This window comes from Balaenoptera ricei, chromosome 9, assembly GCF_028023285.1.
Source record: "Balaenoptera ricei isolate mBalRic1 chromosome 9, mBalRic1.hap2, whole genome shotgun sequence".
NCBI lineage: Eukaryota > Metazoa > Chordata > Mammalia > Artiodactyla > Balaenopteridae > Balaenoptera > Balaenoptera ricei.
Window position 1 is genome coordinate 42,533,171 of NC_082647.1, and position 21,913 is coordinate 42,555,083.

The 21,913-nt window shown below is 36.5% G+C and overlaps 1 protein-coding gene across 3 annotated transcripts in view; it reads right to left on the reverse strand.

Moving 5' to 3' along the window:
- The window catches only part of SEPTIN7 (septin 7), a 79,648-nt gene that overhangs the window by 32,638 nt on the left and 25,097 nt on the right, over positions 1-21,913 (reverse strand). For all 3 annotated transcript variants that reach the window (XM_059933617.1, XM_059933615.1, XM_059933616.1), the window contains exons 4-6: positions 13,348-13,448; positions 12,073-12,207; positions 3,049-3,166 (exon numbers count right to left, since the gene is read on the reverse strand). In XM_059933617.1, the coding sequence (XP_059789600.1) occupies positions 3,049-3,166; positions 12,073-12,207; positions 13,348-13,448 (354 nt within the window). The remainder of the gene's footprint in view (positions 1-3,048; positions 3,167-12,072; positions 12,208-13,347; positions 13,449-21,913) is intronic.

A 21,913-nucleotide genomic window follows, 5' to 3' on the forward strand; every position in this document is an offset into this window, starting at 1 on the left:
CACACATAATTTTAGTACATTAGCCTTATTACTCTTCTTAAATTCCTGAGTCCTCAGTTCCAGTTCCTTTACTGTTTTTCAATGATGCAAAATGTAATCTAAGGGCTTCCCTGGTGGCGCAGTGGTTGAGAGTCTGCCTGCTAATGCAGGGGACACGGGTTCGAGCCCTGCTCTGGGAGGATCCCACATGCCGCGGAGCGACTGGGCCCGTGAGCCACAATTACTGAGCCTGCGCGTCTGGAGCCTGTGCTCCGCAACAAGAGGGGCCACGATAATGAGAGGCCCGCGCACCGCGATGAAGAGTGGCCCCCGCTCACCGCAGCTGGAGAAAGCCCTCGCACAGAAACAAGGACCCAACACAGCCAAAAATAAATAAATTAAAAAAAAAAAAAAAATGTAATCTAAAACCAAAGTACTATGCTAGTCCTTTTTTAACATAAAGTTGATATATAAAGGTACCATTCTCAAAATCCAATTACTTCAGAAGTGTTAAAGTCATATGGTTATAATACCAAAAGAGTTCTAAAAATGATGTAAGAACCCAGAAAGGGCTTTCTCTAGCTGATTTCTACTCTAATGGCTTTAGGTCATTTATTTATAATGACTGAGATACTTCCTCTAGATAAACTCTTACCAACTGTTTTATTCATCTGAATCAACAAAGCTTAAACTCACCTAAAATTTTTAGTAGAATTTAGCAAAGGTAAGTAAAATTAAGTATAGCATTGGCTCCAGGAAAAAAAAAAGTGCACACTTATCAGAAAATATCCTTGCATGTACATGTGCATACACACAAATCAAGGAGCAACACATATAAGATCAAGCAAGCATACAGGGAGAAAACATGCCCTGGAAATTAAGAAGCTAATGAGTTTATAATAATAATCAATGAGAGTGCAGAAAAAAGAAAGACAACTTATTAATAACATCAGAATGACCTAGTTCAAATTAAATTAACTTGTCCAAAATCACTCCAAATTCTAATAAGAATACAGACATCCAAATAATGTTGAATACCTACCCTATTCAAACTCATAACAAACTGATGGCTAATATACCTATAGCTAGCTCCCTGCCTGTACTGGTAGTTCAGCACTACTCTCACTGCCGGGGTCCCCAGCAGCAGTAAAGGGAACCTAAGCAAAATGTGCGACACAGTTACTAAAGCAGACAGAAGTAAAACTGCCACTGAGAAAAATAGGACCACATATCTTTTACAATTGAGTTATATATGTCTATATACAAAAAAACCCAAGAAGATAAATGATGAGATGTCAAATACATGACTAGAAGAAAAAAGGAACACTAGCAGCTAGCTCTAGGAGCAGTGGTTCTTAGTCAGAGGTTGTATATTAAAATGGCCTGAGTGAGCATCTTCAAAATAATGAATACAAAAGCCCTATCTTAACTTACAGAACAAATTGGTAGAGATATGGTCCAGTAACTCATTTTGAAAAAGTTCTCTAGATGACTCTGATAAACACCCTTGGTTAGAAACGTTTCTAAGGGCTTCCTTGGTGGTGCAGTGGTTAAGAATCCGCCTGCCAATGCAGGGGACACGGGTTTGAGCCCTGGTTCAGGAAGATCCCACATGCCGCGGAGCAACTAAGCCCGTGCGCCGCAACTACTGAGCCTGCACTCTAGAGCCCGCGAGCCACAACTACTGAGCCCGCATGCCCTAGAGCCCGTGCTCTGCAACAAGAGAAGCCACCGCAATGAGAAGCCCGTGCACTGCAACGAAGAGTAGCCCCCGCTTGCCGCAACTAGAGAAAGCCCGTGTGCAGCAACGAAGACCCAACACAGCCAAAAGTAAATAAATAAAACAAATAAATTTATTTTAAAAAAACAAACAAAAAAAACCGTTTTTTAGAAGCATAAATGAAGAAAAAGAAAATTGTACAACCCTACAATGTGACCAATCCGGAAGTAGAGATCATTGCTTATTCGTCTTTATCTCTTAGTTCTTAGAACAAATACAAATCAATGTACATACAAATCAAGACAGAAGAGGAGAAATGTTATTATATGATTAGTATCTGAACTTAGAAACAGCACATTACAAAATAAAAATGAAGTGAATAAACATAAAATAAAAACATATACTCCTGGTAGAAATACCAGATATATGTAGTAAAAATGATACAATAAAACATTCTCAAAATTTATACAGATTTAACACAATTTCGAAGCAAACTTCCACAGGTTTTTGTTTTTGTAATAGGTTTCAAATTATTCTAAAATTCATACTGAAAAAGGTGAAAAACCAAAGTACCTTGTTACAAAGGGGACTATAAGGACAATAAGAGATAATTAACTCTAAGATCTATTTAAAAATATTATGCAACATAGCCGCAGTTTAAAAGACATAAAACTGGCCTAAAATTTAAAAATAGGAAATTGGAATAGGAAAGTGGAATAGGAAAGTATAATAGTTCCAGAAACTGACCCTACATTTCATAAAATGTAATATATAATAAACCAAACACAACAATGAGGGAAAAATAAACCCCTGCTTTAAAGTGTTCAGATTTTCTGGAAAATTAAATTAAATCAAATTAGGTACCACTTTATTCCAAAAAAGTTTTAAAAATAAAAATGACAAACAATGCTGGCAAGACATTGGAACAAATATACCCGTTATAAAACGAATTTGATTGTTTTATTGGGAAAGCACCATGACAAAATGGGTAGGTGGGGGAGGGAGATAAAATAATCATACCCTTTCAAAAAGAAATCCTATTCCTGGGAATTCAGTCTAGGAAAGTAATTCTAAAGGGTGTGGGAGGGGTGCTGGTGGAAGCTATACGGAAACATCTAAAATAGCCTATTTAAATTGAAAGGATAAGGGCATATGATAATACTTATGGGCTCCTAGGAGAAAACTAAAGCAGAAGACTATTTTCAAGAGTTATTTTTAATACAGTGTAAACAACCATATAGTAAAGTAGAAAGAGGAATACACTGTAACACATTATACTGAAAATATGAAAAACTGCAAAGTACATGAATGATATTAGAAACCCAAGAGTTCAAACTCATTCTACTTACCTGTTTCTTAAACTGTTGGCACTCCTCTGGTGTGAGTGTGTCTGCTTTGGCAATAAGTGGAATGATATTCACTTTTTCATGCAAACGCTTCATAAACTCAATATCCAATGGTTTAAGTCTGAAATACACAATATTAAATATGACTGGATTGATCAGTTTGGGAGAATAGATTCTTCACATCCCAATGTTAAATTACATACATTGGAACTACTTTACTTACTCATCAGAAACACTCGCTGAAGGTGTATTGGGCCAGCAACAGTTAGGAAGAACAGGATTTCAAGAAGCATTGGAGTGGCTAAGAAGGGTTTGACTCCTGCCCTTTAACACCCTGGTTATAGGGTTTGGGCCCTAAAGAAGAATTAGAAAAACCAGAAAGGCTCCTAATAGGCTTTCCTACAGTAGTCTCTACATTTACTACTCAAAACTTGGGAAATCTTTGTTTTGTTTTTAAATGAAAAATTTAGTCCTCCGTCACTTCTTGCTACCAACTATATTTCTCAGAGAAGAGGCTCAAAAGAGAATCTTCTTCTTCATCCCTTTTACCTATTACACTCTAACTGCCGCCTCCACTTTGCCATTATACTTTCAAGAAGGTCAACAAATACTACCATGCTGCAAATTAATTAGCAGCAGCCAACTCATAAATACTGTGGTGTGTACCAGTATTTTTTAATTTGCCCACTATGCAGCATTGACATTACTCCCTCACAAGCTGTTCACTTAGGGTAATTTTCAGGATCCTCTTTGTAAGCTAGTCTCCTTAATAGGTATGTTCCTCAGAATTCTCTAGAAGGTCTTCTCTTCCCACTCTGCATTCCGTAAGCTTATCATTAACTACAATGACTTCTATTATCCTCTATGGGTCAATGACCCCCGAGTCTTTATACCCAGCTCAGATCTCACTCCTGTGTTCCAGGCTTGTGTCCACCCAGTGGAAATACTACTCGGACATCCCATTTTGGCGCCTCAAAATCAAAAGCTCATCTGAGCCCCCAAGTTTTCCCTCCCCTTCTGTGCTTTCTATCTCAGTGAACAGCACTACAATCCACCCAATTACTCAAGTCTGAAACCTAGAATTCCTCCTTCCTCTAATCCTCAATTCCAAAGATTCCCCAGGACCTGCTGAACAAATAAAGATATTTATATATTTATTTCCATTTCCATTACTTTGGTTCAGGCCACCAAAGTATACTTTTGGTATGGATAATGACAAGAATCTATCTCTCCAAACCATGCACACTGCAGTCAGAATGGTTTTTCTAAAATCCAAATCTGATCATCAGGCCATTCCTTGACTAAAAACCTTACTAAAGCTAGATTCCTTAGCTAGTGTGGCCTACAAGGCCTGTGAAAACATAGCCTCTCCAGCTGTCCTCATCTCTTAGCAGCCCTTAGCATTTTTGCTACCTCCTACTTCCAATGTGCCAGCCTTTTTGAACTTCTCACAACTCCTTGAAAGCACCATACTTTGATCTCTGGTCATAGGCTACTACTGCTTTTGCCTGGAACACACTCCATTCCCATCCCCCTTCTACTTGGCTTGCCTAATTCCTAGTCATCCTTTAGGACCTAGCTTACTATTCTCATTTCCTCTGGGAATTCTTCTCTAACCTAAGACTAGGCATCTTTCTAAGGGATCACGACACTTAATTTGCCACATAGTAACTGCTTACTTATGTATTTGTTTTTCCCATCTTCTCACTAGAAGATCCTCAAAAGCAAGGCCTTTGTCTCATTCATCTGTATCTCTTATATCTAATACAGTGTCAATACTTGAGAAGGTATCCAATATCTGTTGACTAAAAAAGTAAGTTGCTGTGATTTTCCTTACATCTTTGAATAACTTTAAATAAAAACCAGCTATTCCTCACATCTAGAACACACTGTAGACTAAAAATTAATATTCTACAAAAATAAATGAAGGTAACAGCAATATTTTGCACAGAAATGCGGTATTCCTTAACTTTTATAAAACATGAGGAAAATGGAATAAAGATCTAATTTCATTATAAATTTTATTGACTAATATTTTAAAATAAAGAGAAAGCCCTTCTTAGGGTTCTCTTAGAGTACTATAGTTTAATATATATACGATGTTGGGCATATTGGGGGTCCAGAGACTAATGAGGTATTCCTTTTTACTAACAAATAATACTATACTTCTTTGTGGTAGTGACGCTGACTGGCAGAAAGATGGGGTAAGGAGGCAGGAAGGCAGATACAGAGAAATAAGATAGCTACCTCCAATTCTAATTCTCATCTTAAATCCTCTGAATTTTGATATTGGCATTCAGAGAACACTACAGAAAAAACTTCAGAAAAGAGTTGTGGCTGAAATAACACTATATTTATCTGTAAATAGCACCCTTACCTCACTAGTGCTAACTGAAAAACCTTTCAATTTTTGAGAAAAAATTTAAGTTTTGCTTGTTTTCATCAATCATTATATCACAACACTAAATATAAAAGCCATGGCCCAGTCAATCAATCTCAGATGTGTAAATTTTTAGGGTTCACCTTCCAGATTATACTCATGACAAATTTAAATTATCACCACTACCACCTCATTAAACTGGTGACAGAATCAGTTAATCTAAAATTTTAATAAATCATAAGAGCATTTAATATAAAATATTAAAATCAAAATCCAAGTTAACAAGATTTTACACTTAAAACAACATTTGCAGAACATTTATTTTATTATTTCAACTTTTAAAGAGAAAGATGTTTCAATGAAACTAAAAGCTGGTTCTTTGAGAAGATAAACAAAATTGATAAACCATTAGCCAGACTCATCAAGAGAAAAAGGGAGAAGACTCAGATCAATAGAATTAGAAATGAAAAAGGAGAAGTAACCACTGACAACTGCAGAAATACAAAAGATCATGAGAGATTACTACAAGCAACTCTATGCCAATAAAATGGACAACCTGGAAGAAATGGACAGATTCTTAGAAATGCACAAACTGCCGAGACTGAACCAGGAAGAAATAGAAAATATGAACAGACCAATCACAAGCACTGAAATTGAAACTGTGATTAAAAACCTTCCAACAAACAAAAGCCCAGGACCAGATGGCTTCACAGGTGAATTCTATCAAACATTTAGAGAAGAGCTAACACCTATCCTTCTCAAACTCTTCCAAAATATTGCAGAGGGAGGAACACTCCCAAACTCATTCTACGAGGCCACCATCACCCTGATACCAAAACCAGACAAAGATGTCACAAAGAAAGAAAACTACAGGCCAATATCACTGATGAACATAGATGCAAAATTCCTCAACAAAATACTAGCAAACAGAATCCAACAGCACATTAAAAGGATCATACACCATGATCAAGTGGGGTTTATCCCAGGAATGCAAGGATTCTTCAATATACGCAAATCAATCAACGTGATACACCATATTAACAAATTGAAGGAGAAAAACCACATGATCATCTCAATAGATGCAGGGAAAGCTTTCGACAAAATTCAACACCCATTTATGATAAAAGCCCTGCAGAAAGTAGGCATAGAGGGAACTTTCCTCAACATAATCAAGGCCATATATGACAAACCCACAGCCAACATTGTCCTCAATGGTGAAAAACTGAAACCATTTCCACTAAGATCAGGAATAAGACAAGGTTGCCCACTCTCACCACTATTATTCAACATAGTTTTGGAAGTGTTAGCCACAGCAATCAGAGAAGACAAAGAAATAAAAGGAATCCAAATCGGAAAAGAAGAAGTAAAGCTGTCCCTATTTGCAGATGACATGATACTATACATAGAGAATCCTAAAGATGCTACCAGAAAACTCCTAGAGCTAATCAATGAATTTGGTAAAGTAGCAGGATACAAAATTAATGCACAGAAATCTCTTGCATTTCTATACACTAATGACGAAAAATCTGAAAGTGAAATTAAGAAAACACTCCCATTTACCATTGCAACAAAAAGAATAAAATATCTAGGAATAAACCTACCTAAGGAGACAAAAGACCTGTATGCAGAAAATTATAAGACACTGATGAAAGAAATTAAAGATGATACAAATAGATGGAGAGATATACCATGTTCCTGGATTGGAAGAATCAACATTGTGAAAATGACTCTACTACCCAAAGCAATCTACAGATTCAATGCAATCCCTATCAAACTACCACTGGCATTTTTCACAGAACTAGAACAAAAAATTTCACAATTTGTATGGAAACACAAAAGACCCCGAATAGCCAAAGCAATCTTGAGAATGAAAAATGGAGCTGGGGGAATCAGGCTCCCTGACTTCAGACTATATTACAAAGCTACAGTAATCGAGACAGTTTGGTACTGGCACAAAAACAGAAATATAGATCAATGGAACAGGATAGAAAGCCCAGAGATAAACCCACACACATATGGTCACCTTATCTTTGATAAAGGAGGCAAGAATATACAGTGGAGAAAAGACAGCCTCTTCAATAAGTGGTGCTGGGAAAATTGGACAGCTACATGTAAAAGTATGAAATTAGAACACTCCCTGACACCATGCACAAAAATAAACTCAAAATGGATTAAAGACCTAAATGTAAGGCAAGACACTATCAAACTCTTAGAGGAAAACATAGGCAGAACACTCTATGACATACATCACAGCAAGATTCTTTTTGACCCAGCTCCCAGAGAAATGGAAATAAGAACACAAATAAACAAATGGGACCTAATGAAACTTAAAAGCTTTTGCACAGCAAAGGAAACCATAAACAAGACCAAAAGACAACCCTCAGAATGGGAGAAAATATTTGCAAATGAAGCAACTGACAAAGGATTAATCTCCAAGATTTACAAGCAGCTCATGCAGCTCAATAACAAAAAAACGAACAACCCAATCCAAAAATGGGCAGAAGACCTAAATAGACATTTCTCCAAAGAAGATATACAGATTGCCAACAGACACATGAAAGAATGCTCAACATCATTAATCATTAGAGAAATGCAAATCAAAACTACAATGAGATATCATCTCACACCGATCAGAATGGCCATCATCAAAAAATCTAGAAACAATAAATGCTGGAGAGGGTATGGAGGAAAGGGAACACTCTTGCACTGTTGGTGGGAATGTAAATTGATACAGCCAGTACGGAGAACAGTATGGAGGTTCCTTAAAAAACTACAAATAGAACTACCATACGACCCAGCAATCCCACTACTGGGCATATACCCTGAGAAAACCATAGTTCAAAAAGAGTCATGTACCAAAATGTTCATTGCAGCTCTATTTGCAATAGCCAGGACATGGAAGCAACCTAAGTGTCCATCATCGGATGAATGGATAAAGAAGATGTGGCACATATATACAATGGAATATTACTCAGCCATAAAAAGAAATGAAATGGAGGTATTTGTAATGAGGTGGATGGAGTTAGAGTCTGTCATACAGAGTGAAGTAAGTCAGAAAGAGAAAAACAAATACAGTATGCTAACACATATATACGGAATCTAAGGAAAAAAAAAAAAAAAGCCATGAAGAACCTAGTGGCAAGACAGGAATAAAGACACAGACCTACTAGAGAATGGACTTGAGGATATGGGGAGGGGGTGGGGTGAGATGTGACAGGGTAAGAGAGTGTCATGGACATATATACACCACCAAATGTAAAATAGATAGCTAGTGGGAAGCAGCCACATGGCACAGGGAGATCAGCTCGGTGCTTTGTGACCACCTAGAGGGGTGGGATGGAGAGGGTGGGAGGGAGGGAGATGCAAGAGAGAAGAGATATGGGAACATATTGTATGTGTATAACTGATTCACTTTGTTATAAAGCAGAAGCTAACACACCATTGTAAGGCAATTATACTTCAATAAAGATGTTTAAAAAAAAAAAAAAAAAAGAGAAAGATGTTTGAAAATAGCCATGACAAGGAAATTGGGGAAGTCAGCTTCTCAAATATAAAACAACAGGGCTGAAGTACATTTAAATCAGTTAAAAAAAAAACAAACTTTAAATGTAACCTTTATTAAAGCCCCGATAAAATCTTTCCGCCCTTTTAAATTAGAGTACAAATTTCAGAAGCATACAAAATGTCAACAGCAGAAAACACTTATTTCACAGTAGATTACATTCTGGTTGAAATTTTTCCTCTGTCCATTTAGTTTTATTTCAGGTCATCTTTTCCAACAAATTTAGTTTTTAAATGTTTTTTTTACACAATGGGAAGTCCTTTTTAGAATTTCTAAAAGATAAACCCAAATTAGAGGGAAAAGACTACTTAACCTCAAAGCCTACAGCAAAATAAGTAAAATGACTAGAGGGCAAATGACAAGTATTTATTAAATATACATACATATATATATTTCTAAGGGAAAAAAAAACCTATATAAAACTCACTGAGTGACACTGTTTTTTCAAAGTGGCAATCAACATTCAAAAGGTTTGTAAAAACACCATTTAAAAATTCAAGTTCGGGGGCTCCCCTGGTGGCGCAGGGGATAAGACTCTGTGCTCCCAATGCAGGGGGCCCAGGTTCAATCCCTGGTCAGGGAACTAGATCCCACATGCATGCCACAACTAAGAGTTCACATGCTGCAACTAAGGAGCTGGAAAGCCACAACTGAGGAGCCGGCAAGCCGCAACTGAGGAGCTGGCGAGCCGCAGCTAAGTAGCCCACCTGCCACAACTAAGACCTGGCACAACCAAATAAATTAAAAACAAAACAAAACAAAATTCAAGTTCCAAGTCAGTTACCAATCACTGAACAAAGAAAATGAAGCAACAACAGCTGAAATCATAAATTAACCCTTTGTTCAGTGACTACAATTGGTGGGGTGAGATGGGGGACACCGAAAATATGCTGTTGCACCAATTTATATTTACTCCAAAAACAGAATGTCTAAAAAGGGAATCCAGGGATTACCCAGATAAGACAGAAAGGTCCTAATTCATCTATTATGTTGCCTGGAATTTCACTATGTAGTGAGCAGGGAATTTGGAACTCTCTACGGAAAATTCAGTGTCATATTCTTTCACTTAATCCATAGCAGCACATACCAATGGGCAAAACTTTGTTCCATTTCTAAAAATAGTTAAGCTGAGAAACTACTCAACATCACATTTTTATATATAAGAAATTAAAATTTGGAACTCTCATTCCTTGTGACAAACAAGAAATGGCCCAAAGCCACAACACATAATTTCAAAATTTTTTCTTTAAATAAAAAAATCGTATTTCCCATGCAATTTTAAGAAATATATTTTCCCGCAGGGAATAAGAGAAATGTGATTTCATGAGAATTACTAAATCTTGGTGAGAATCCAAAAGATCTAAAATAATAAAACTGGATATAAACTGACAAATTTCTATTGACTTAACTTCAGGTTAAGATTTTACCCTGTTGGCTTCCAGGAAAAAGCCTTAACAAGTTAAACTAGAATGATAAAATATGTATATATATAAATTCAGGAAGAAGCTAACAAGGACACAGAAAAAGCTATACAGTGTGGTATTTCTGAGAATTTTTTTTTTGAGCCTTTTAAGTAGATGAGTCAATTTTGTGCTTTAAATATGTAAATTTCTGAGAATACTGTAGAATAATATTAGAAATAAAAGAAGAAACATTTGCACCACTACAGTCAGACAGTGCAAAAATGGTAAACTAAATAATTAAGGCTTTCTGCTCAACCAAGATGGTGATAGTGGGCACTAGCCTATCTAGGCAAAAGGTGAAAAAAGCAAAAAACAGAAGAGAAAGGTACTCTTTTGAAGGGACTGGCTTACACTACTGTAATTTGTGTGTTAGATGACTTAATGCTATTTAGTCTGATGCTATAAAACAGTCCAGTTCCTTCTGGTGGAGAGATGGTGGAGTTACAATCATCAGGTGGCGGAGTTATGCTGAGTCATTTATCCAAAGATGAAAGAAGAGTAATTACGAACATCTGCAGTTGACAATAACCCACATATCTACTCAAAATGACAAAGAAATACAAACAACAAAACAAGAAGTATAGGCTGGCCGTACTAACAAACAGAACAATCAGATCAGATAAATGTCTAGATACTCAGATCTTAATTTTAACTCCCAATAAGTAGAAGGTTAGTACTGATGATATGATACTTAAACAATTTGACTGTGACAGCTAAGGTGAAACAAGAAGACAAGTAGATTTAGTGAAGAAAGAAATGGCACATGAGAACCTTGGTATTTAAGTTTTTTTTGTAGCCTTCTCTACCAGATCTATAGTAAATAACATCTTTGGAGTTTCTTAGAATATGTCTAGCTAATTTTTATGGCTGTTTCTCCTTATTTGATCGTTCAATTAGTGGCAGATTGGTCAAAAAGAAAGCTAAATTAGCCACACTGAGACACCAAACATGATGGAAACAATATTCCTTTCCATGAAGCAGGTAAAGTCTTATGCATGACAAACTAAGAAGTAAAATCATTGTTAGCTTGTCTAGGACTTAAAAAAAGGCTTCCGGGCTTCCCTGGTGGCGCAGTGGTTGAGAATCTGCCTGCCAATGCAGGGGAGGCGGGTACGAGCCCTGGTCTGGGAAGATCCCACATGCCGCGGAGCAACTCGGCCCGTGAGCCACAATTACTGAGCCTGCGCATCTGGAGCCTGTGCTCCGCAACAAGAGAGGCCGCGATAGTGAGAGGCCCGCGCACCGCGATGAAGAGTGGCCCCCGCTTGCCACAACTAGAGAAAGCCCTCGCACAGAAACGAAGACCCAACACACCCATACATACATACATACATGCATACATAAATAAAAAGAATGTAAGCAGACAAGAATAGCACTAAAAAAAAAAAAATTAAAAAAAAAATTGCTTTCTTAAAAAACTAATTGTAATTCTGGAAGCAAATAGTAAAAAAAAAAAAAAAAAGGCTTCCTATAAGCCATTTTTATATGGAATTTGGAACTTCACAACTGGTAAAGTTAAATGTACTCCATAGAGATGAGGGTTACTAAAATACGCACCCAAAGATGAGTAATAATAAAACAACAACAACAAAAAAGGTTATCAGAAGCATCAAGGTACTGACCCATGTCCTGAAGGAGCAATGAAGTATAAACAACACTGCACTCTGTTATCAGGCATCTGACGTCTGTTCACCCTAGATTCTGCATTCAGGTAGTCCTCAAACTTACTATCAATGTAGTCGATAACAGGCTGCCAGCTGTAGAATGCAGATAAATAAAATAATTAAGTTGTAATTCTACATATGAACATAAAACTGATGACTCTGTTAAAGGGCAATAATCAATATTTTTAAATACACAAAACCAATGTAACCAATGGAAGACATCTCAAATTATTCTACATATACTGATTCAAAAACAGATATAAATTACATTGAATAAATCCTGATTCATTATTTCTAAACTTTCCAAACAGAAGAAAACTGTTTAGAGTCAAACACAACTAAATTATTATATTATTTGCATTAATAAGTATATCAATGCTAAGACACTTTACAATACGAAAAATTATATTCAAAGAGTTTTATATTTCAAATGAAAAGATTAAACAATACAGAAACCTCATAATGAACTGTTACTTAGGTGTTTCAAAAGTTGACAGAAATTTACTTCAAAAAACAATGTGGAACTTGGGACTTCCCTGGTGGTCCAGTGGTTAAGAATCCACCTTCCAGTGCAGGGGAAGTAGGTTCGATCCCTGGTCGGGGAACTAAGATCCCACATGCCGTGGGGCAACTAAGCCTGCTCACTCTAGAGCCTGCTCGCCGCAACTAGAGAGAAGCCCACGTGCCCCAACGAAGATCCCGCGTGCCCGAACAAAGACCCAACGCAGCCAAATAAATAAATAAATAAATAAATAAATAAATAAAACAGTGTGGAACTCAAAGAAAAATTAAAATATTTTTTATAAGCTACTAAGATATTGTTTCCAATTAGAAAGCCATGGATGTTTTCTTCACTTACGACTTATGGAAAAACTGAAGGTCTAAAATCAGGTTTAAATTAGGATGTGATAGAAAATGGATAAAATTATAGTAAAGAATGAAAAGTTTCAAGTTTCTTATAATAATGAGAATTCTTTTATCTATGTTTTAGAATCTGTCTTCAAAATACTTCTATGAAAGGTGTTATCTTCATTTTATAGAAGAGGAAATCAGTTCAAAGAAGTTAAGCAACATGACAAGTAAGTGGCAAAGTTGATATATGAACCCAAGTCATATTACATAAAGTTCAGTGACCTTCGCTAAGATGAGAAGTTTTAAAATGTTAAGGTCAAAAAATCTAACCACCCCCATTCCCAAATGCAGTGGAAAGCAGCAGTGACAAGCCATTCTTACCAATTACTATTATCCACTGCATCTCCAAATCCTGGGGTATCAACTATTGTGAGCAGCAACTGAACACCACCTTCTTTGATTAAAACTTTGGATTGTTCCACCTGTAAAAGTCATTGATACAGATATTAATACCATACATTATATCCTTGGTTTCCTACAACGTAAGAGGTAGGGAGATGAGTGTTAATCAAAACCAAATGCGAAGCTTTTTGCAAACTAAATCTACTCACCCACACACTTTCTTTAGAATCAATTACTGCTAGAAGTCTTGGTTACTTAAAAGAAAAGCACATATGTAAATAGTGGGTTTACGGCTCACTGTTGGTACAGGGAAGGAACACAGGAACTGATAAAATAATATTAATTACTAAAGCCATACAATACGTATGTAACCTAAATGCACATCTAATAATACAAATAAACAATGTGCTTGAATGATTAAGTAATTCATAGAGATCAAATGTAATTAATCAGACAAGTACATTTAATTTACCATTTGCAGTAAACGTTTTCCTGGACTATCTCCATCTAGTTTAGTCCAAACCAATTACTCAAGTGAACTTATTACCATTTGCAAACCTTTCTCAGCATGGCTGTAATTATTTACACTGTGTTTACATTACGGCTAAGATACAATTCTCTTCTCAAATGTGTTACTGTACACCAGGCCAAAGCAATCAGCAAAGGTCAAGGCATTGAAAAAAAATGTATTCTGGTAGGGTAAAACCCTACTAACTCTGATTAAAATCTTCAGTTCTCTTTAGAATTTGTAAAAACGTTCTATTTGAGAAAAGGTATTGGACTTAAAAACAATAACAACATTTCCTCCTACAGTCTAAGATATTTTTGTAACCCCAAACTGTTTTAGAATGTAAAAATCATTCATCTTGGGCATACCCTGCTGCTACATAAAGCAAACACTGATTCAAACAGAAAAGGGGAATCATTCTCCTAGAAAAAGATAGGCTTTCATTCAATTTATATCAAGTGTTTATTAAAACTAGAGGTTTCAGTTATGCTGATAAGCTAACTTAAGAGGCAAGAATTATACTCAAACTTTGAGTGCTACAAGCCATAAGATGGTACAAATTATTGTACCAATAAGTACTATTAGACTTAAGAGGGAAAGGGGGCTTCCCTGGTGGCGCAGTGGTTGAGAGTCTGCCTGCTAATGCAGGGGACACGGGTTTGAGCCCTGGTCTGGGAAGATCCCACATGCCGCGGAGCAACTGGGCCCGTGAGCCACAACTACTGAGCCTGCGCGTCTGGAGCCTGTGCTCCGCAACAAGAGAGGCCACGATAGTGAGAGGCCCGCGCACTGCGATGAAGAGTGGCCCCCGCTTGCCACAACTAGAGAAAGCCCTCGCACAGAAATGAAGACCCAACACAGCCATAAATAAATAAATAAATAAATTTTTTTTTAAAAAGAGGGAAAGGTAATCACATGAAAAGCAACTTCAACTATTTATGTTGGTTAACAGTGTTTGGAAAGGAGCAACTAATTTCTGGGTAGAAAAAGTTTGGTTCACATTTAGAGATTACAGAAATGATGATGTCTTTCCATTTCCCTTTGACATTTTCTTACAGATGTTAGCTGATGGATGAGGAGTTGAGAGTAAGACTGCTGAGCAAGAAAGTGTATAGCAGCATTGTCCAACAGAACTTTCTGAAATGATGGAAATGTTCTTTGTCTACACTATCCAATATGGCAGCTGCTTGTCCATGTGGCTACTTATCCCTTGAAATGTGACTAGAGCGACTGAGGAGCTGAATGTTTAATTTTATTTAACTTGAATTAACTTAAATTCAAATAACTTCATGTGGCTTAGTGACTACTGAATTGGACAGTGAAGGCTGATAGCAATCAAAAATTATTTTGTTAAGAGTATTATCAAAAAAAAAAACTTGCTGAAACCGAAAATACTGCCTGAGATTTGGACATGCATGTCCATGGCGAGGCTTCCAATCTTTTAGACAAATAAGGGACAAAGCTCTTATCTTTTAGACCAATGGTCTTCAGACTGCTTTGATCCTAGTGTAAACTATCAGTGAAAATTTTAAACATCCCAAATATAAGTATGTTTATTTACCTACCAAACATACACAATTGGCAATCTGAACATTAAATATTAGTGTCAATTTCTCGTAAATTAAAAAAGTAAACATCAATAAATAAGGGTTCTAATATTTTCTGGTCACCTTCAATATCAACAATGGTTGCAACACTGCTTGGGAGACCACTGTTTCACACCACATAGCTAAGATAATACAGTTTGTCTGATATCAGCTTACTGTGATAACATGAGGGAAACCAAATAACTGCAGAAATAATCAGACTCATCAAGGCACATTATGAAAACTAAAAAAAATTAAGTGATATTACTTCATGTGGCTTAGGAAGTTCACATTCTATATATCTGGTAGTCCTCTATAGTTAAAAAGGACAATCTGGTTATATGTCAATTATATCTCCATTTAAAAAAAAAAAAGGAAAACGGATAATCTATTCAAATCTAACATGTCAATATATATCTAATTCTCCTCCATCTCCTTCAATAAAAACAGGTTATTCGGGCTTCCCTGGTGGCGCAGTGGTTGAGAGTCTGCCTGCCAATGCGGGGGACATGGGTTCGAGCCCTGGTCTGGGAAGATCCCACATGCCGCGGAGCAACTAGGCCCGTGCGCCACAACTACTGAGCCTGCATGTCTGGAGCCTGTGCTCCACAACAGGAGAGGCCACGATGGTGAGAGGCCCGTGCACCGCGATGAGGAGGGGTCCCCGCTTGCCGCTGCTAGAGGAAGCCCTCGCACAGAAATGAAGACCCAACACAGCCAAGAAATAAATAAATAAATGAATAAATAAATAAAATTAAAAATATATATATTAAAAAAAAAAACAGGTTATTCATTTATGGTAACTGTCATTGAAGCAGAAATATCCAAAGTAATCATACCAGGCCTTCACCTAACAATTCTTTTAAATGACACAGTACCGTATATTAGAACTGATGCAAAAATGTAATTGTTCTACATGAATCATCTCCTGATTTTACTCCAAACCATTCCTGTTTCCCTTATTACCAAACAAAGCCCATTTCTACCTTCAGTACTAGGTTGTATACTAATCACACACCATAACAGCTTAAATTTTAAGATTTTTGTTTCCTTGTTTAAAAAAAAATTAGTTGAACAACTTAATTGTTTATTGAAATGACAAGAAAAATGAAGATCTGTATTTTATATGCTTTAAAGAGTCTGTTTATAAAGCTTCTTTTCTTCTCTGGCCTATGAAATTCTGTGTATCCATACATGGTCAAATACAAAGAAGACAGCAACATATGGAAGAAATCCAGAAAACATAACTGTAAACTAGTGCCATTCACAGGATCCAACTGTATCCTATCATCTGGTTTTGCAAGTATCCTCATGGGATCCATGGAAAACAAATTAGTTCAAGTCCAGGAATTTCAAACTTTTCTTAAGAAATCTATTCCAAATGGCCACTTTCCCATGCACTTTACTTAAGCAGGTCACATCAGCATATTTTATGGCATCACTCAGAGTTCCAAAAGAATGAATCAAGGGCACTTTCAACTGAGTTTCTCTCTGAAAAATAAAACTAAAGCCTATTTTATTGTCTATGTATAATTAATTAATTAAGGGCTCTTTTGGATTCCTAGATTCCAGAAACCCACACTTTTTTCTAGTATTTTCAGTTTTTCAATCTGAGAGAAAGAAAAAGTCAAACTTTCACTGTTTATACAGCTTCAGTTCTTCCATTTTCGAACGACTATTAAATACACTACACTTTTCTAACTTAATGTTTGAGTCATTTTTTAAAGATAAATAAAAAGTGTTACTTAATTAACTATATTAAAATTTGAGGAGAGGGTTAAAATTTTCTGTCAGGAGTTTACCTCCAACTATACTTGCTCAGGATGTGGCATTATAGCCATAACTCTGCAGAGACTTGACTAGTAGATACTTGAACAGCCTGTGATATTCCACTTAGCTCAAACACAAAACCTATTTTGATTATTTAATAACTCAAAAGACAAACATCATCTTAAACACTTCATTATGTTCAACAAGAAACTTAAAGAGGCAATGACCAACAGAATAGTTATGCTTAAAGACTACTTCCCTCTCATCAAGACCCAGAACTAGCTGAAAAGACACTTGATCTGAAGATTCTAATTCTGCCTTCCACTCTCTGAACCACTATACCTCATTCCCTTGTCTCCTTACACTGAGATCTTAATCCCCTTGTCCCTTTCATTTTCTATTAGCAACTCCCCTCCTAAATCCTTTCTTTTCCTTTCCAGCTCAGATACCTTTCCATAAAATTCATAAACTTCAACTTTGACAGGAATTTCCATGCCATATGATGATCCTTTTACTTGTTCCTTCATCTCATGCCTCTCACAGTATGGCTTTTATTTGCTCCTTCAACTCATGTCCCTCCCAGTATGGCTCTTCCCAAGCTCTACCTTACAATCTCTGCCACCATGCTCAGCAAAGCACTTGATCTCCACTGGAAGAGGAGAGCACCACCAATTTGTTGTTGCTATTTATTATTTAATCTTTAAAAATTGAAGTATAGTTGATTTACATTGTTTCAGGTGTATAGCAAAGTATGTATGTATGTATATATGTGTGTGTGTGTGTGTATATATATATTCAGATTCTTTTCCATTATAGGTTATTACAAGATATTGAATATAGTTCCCTGTGCTATACAGTAGGTCCCTGTTGTTTATCTATTTTATGTATAGTGGTGTGTATATGTTAATCCCAAATTCCTAATTAATCCCCCCCCTTCCCCCTTGGTAACTATAAGTTTGTTTTCTAAGTCTGTGAGTCTGCTTCTGTTTTGTAAACAAATTCATTTGTATCATTTTTTTAGATTCCACATAAGTGATATCATATGGTATTTGTCTTTCTCTTTCTGACTTACTTCACTTCGTATAATAATCTCTAGGTCCGTCCATGTTGCTGCAATGGCATTATTTCATTCTTTTTTATGGCTGAGTAATATTCCATTGTGTGTGTGGGGGGTGTGTGTGTGTATACACCACATCTTGTTTATCCATTCATCTGTCAGCAGACATTTAGGTTGCTTCCATGTCTTAGATAGTGCTGCTGTGAACGCTGGGGTGCATGTATCTTTTCGAATTAGAGTTCTCTCCAGATATATGCCCAGGAGTGGGATTGCTGGGTCATATGGTACCTCTATTTTTAGCTTTTTAAGGAACCTCCATACTGTTCTCCATAGTGGCTTCACCAATTCACATTCCCACCAACAGTGTAGCAGGGTTCCCAACAGCATCCCCAATTTGTTTGAAGCAACACTGAATCTTCCCTCCTGTTCAGTGGAATAGATCCCTTTTTTTCCTAAGGCTAATTTCTCAATCTATGCTGGGGATCTGACCAATTTCCATTTTAGAGTCATTTTGACAACTATTTAGACTATTTCCCCTGTATCTTCAATCTCTTATCTCTTAGGGAATGATTCCCCATAGGATATAAACAGTCTCAGGTCTTTTTTGGAAATAAAAACCAAACCACTGTCTCTGTCCCCTACACTCAACCTCTAGGTATTCCCTCTCATCCCTTCCTTCATAGCTCTACCCCCATCTTCACTGCCTCACAAATCACTTCTCAACCCACTGTCATATTCCCCTCTATTCCTACTATTTCACTAAAATATACTTTGCCAAGGTCACCTATACCACCCTATAGCAGCACCTTTCTCACTAAATCATAATTGTTTGCTATATCCTTCATATGACTGTGACATCCTTGAGAACTCTGTGTCCATCATCCTTGAAGCCCTCAAACCTGGTAAAAGACAAGCATTCAATCATCTGTTCTGTGTATGACTGGTTCAAAAAACTATCAAAACTGGACCAACATCAACAGGAGAGTTTCCTAATTGGACTCTGTAAAAATGTTTCAAGGAGTCATAAGATGTTATCTTAGGGACAGGATTCACTGTTTTCACTTCTTCTCACCTCCAAAATTTTTGTACCCATTTAATCTAAAATAGTGATTTATTGGACTTCACAGACCAAGAAAAAAAGTTTTAAAGGGGACCAACATAAGGCTACCAACAAAGAACTTGAAAAAAAAAACTACCACTGTCATTTCACAAAAGAAACTGAAATGGATTTAGTCTCAGAATAAAGGACAGTCTTTCCCTAGGAGACAGCTGGCAACCTTTTGCTGACATGAAATAAGATATATTTTCAAATATAACAAAATTATAAAATTTGCTACCATATATACAACATTGTAATATTTTTCTTAAAATTTTTGTTAATCTGAGCACCTATATTTGAGATTGGAATATGAAGTAGAGCTCAAGTGTTCAATTTTTTCTATCACTTTATTTTAATCAGTCTATTGGAAAAATATATATATGAATGAAAGTGAAAGTAACATGGTGCCATTTCATTCAATTTGAAATATTCTGAAAGAACTAAGGAAAAACAGTTCACTCTCTTTCTTCCCCCAGAGATAGGATGAAACCAGTCTGCAGCAGGCCAGAAACACTACAGAGGAGTGGTCCACAAAGTATAGTACCCAGACTGGCAGCTGCATAGTTTGGGAACTTACTGGAAATGCAAATTCTTTGGGCCCTGCCTCAAACCTACTAAACAGAAAACTCTGGGGAGGGGGACTCAAGAATCTGTTTGAGCAAGGCTTCCAAGTGATTGTGATACACATTGAACTTTGAGAACCACTGGTATAAAGAACTACAGGACTAGAATGTCAGCTCACATTTGGAACTGCACAGCTCAGGTACCTAAGGCCAAAGATAGGAGGCTGGGAATTAATCTCAGAAGATTTCTATCTATCTCTGAAAGTTCACTCAAATCAGAACCACTGATATACCGGAAACTCAGAATCATTTCTCTGCTCAGAGTAGATGGTTTCTCCTTCCTTCCAAGACTGTGAATGTGAAGGAATTTCTTCTTTAAGATATAAGCCTCTTGTAAATAAACAATGCTCAGGGAAGAGATTATGAAATTGTGGTCTTTATTAAAATTTCACTCCTTATTTGGCCACATCACAGATGTTTCTTCTCTTCTTCTTCTTTTTGACAGTTGGAAGTGTTCCAGAAAGGCTTCAGGTCAGGGAAATTGCAGACATTTGCCTTTTGAAACTCAGGATTGTATGTTTTTCCTGGTCTAATATGTCTGGGCTGAGATGTAATACTCCTGATCACTCTTCACTAAAAGAATTTAAGAGCTTCTAAGAGCAGATCATCTGCTAGATTATCGAGCTTGGTGAAAAGCCAGTCAACTGTAAAAGAAAACTACATTCTATTCTCTAACTACACTGAACGACTAGGCACATGTCATGTTCTCTCCTGGGTAAGTGAAGAAAACAGTTCAGATGATCTTCATCTTGTTTCCAGTTATCAAGGAATACCTCCATGGTATAGTCAGGAAAGAGGACTTCTCTGGGATTCTAATCAGGATCAACCCAGTTCTCAAATGTTAATGTCTCACTTTTGGTAAAGGGGGGAGATTTAACAGTGGTACACAAGCCTTTGTCTTAAAAATCTTACTAGAGATACCCTTAGTCCTAATTACTCCTTTGTTTTCAAAACAGGGAGAACTAGGAAGATATTCACAATAGAAGAGGACACTTGGGTTATCTTAAAAAGGAAGGCAAAGTGAGTTTAGACAGGATTATTTTGGAGACAGACCAATGTAAACAGAATTCTTACAAACTGATTCTCCCACCACCTTTAACAGATGCCAGCCTGGGAGAAATTATCTGCAATGACTGAAATGTAAGGGACCATTACCTAGATAAGACACTTCTCCAAATTAAGAAGGAAAAGATAGGAAATATTAAGATGGTCAAAGCACTTCAATGAAATCTGAACAATTAATGAGTATAAAACATACGTTCAATCTCATAAGAAATCAAAGAAAATAAACTGAAATGATGAAATGTCTTTATGCACACACATGCACAACAGAAATGAGTACTTATGTCCACCAAAAGATATATACAAGAATATTTATGTTAGTCAAAAAGTGAAAGCCCAAATGCTTATCTGCAACAGAGGGGATACACTGTGATATATTCATGCAGTGGAATATTATGCAACAATGAAAAGAACTACAGCTACACAACATGAATAAATACCACAGACATAATCTCCAGTGAAAGAAATCAGACAGGAATATATCTAAATGAAGTTCAAGAACAGACAACATTAATCTATGGAGATAGAAGTCAGAAAGGTGTTTAATTTGGGGGTGGGTATAATACTGAGTGAGAGGAGGCATAAGGAAGCCTTCCAGGGTCCTAGAAACATACTATATCTTAATCTGGGTGTGGTTAACTGGATATATGAATACATATATAAAAACTCATCAAGTTCTATGCTTAAATTTGTGCCCTTTTAGTACACAAATTACACATCAATTTAAAAATTAAATTAAAAAAATTCTGCTCAAGACAAAATAAAAATAATCAACAAAACTTCATAAAAGATAATCAAATTTAAAATTATTCCACTTAATCTATGATAGTGTTTTATAAA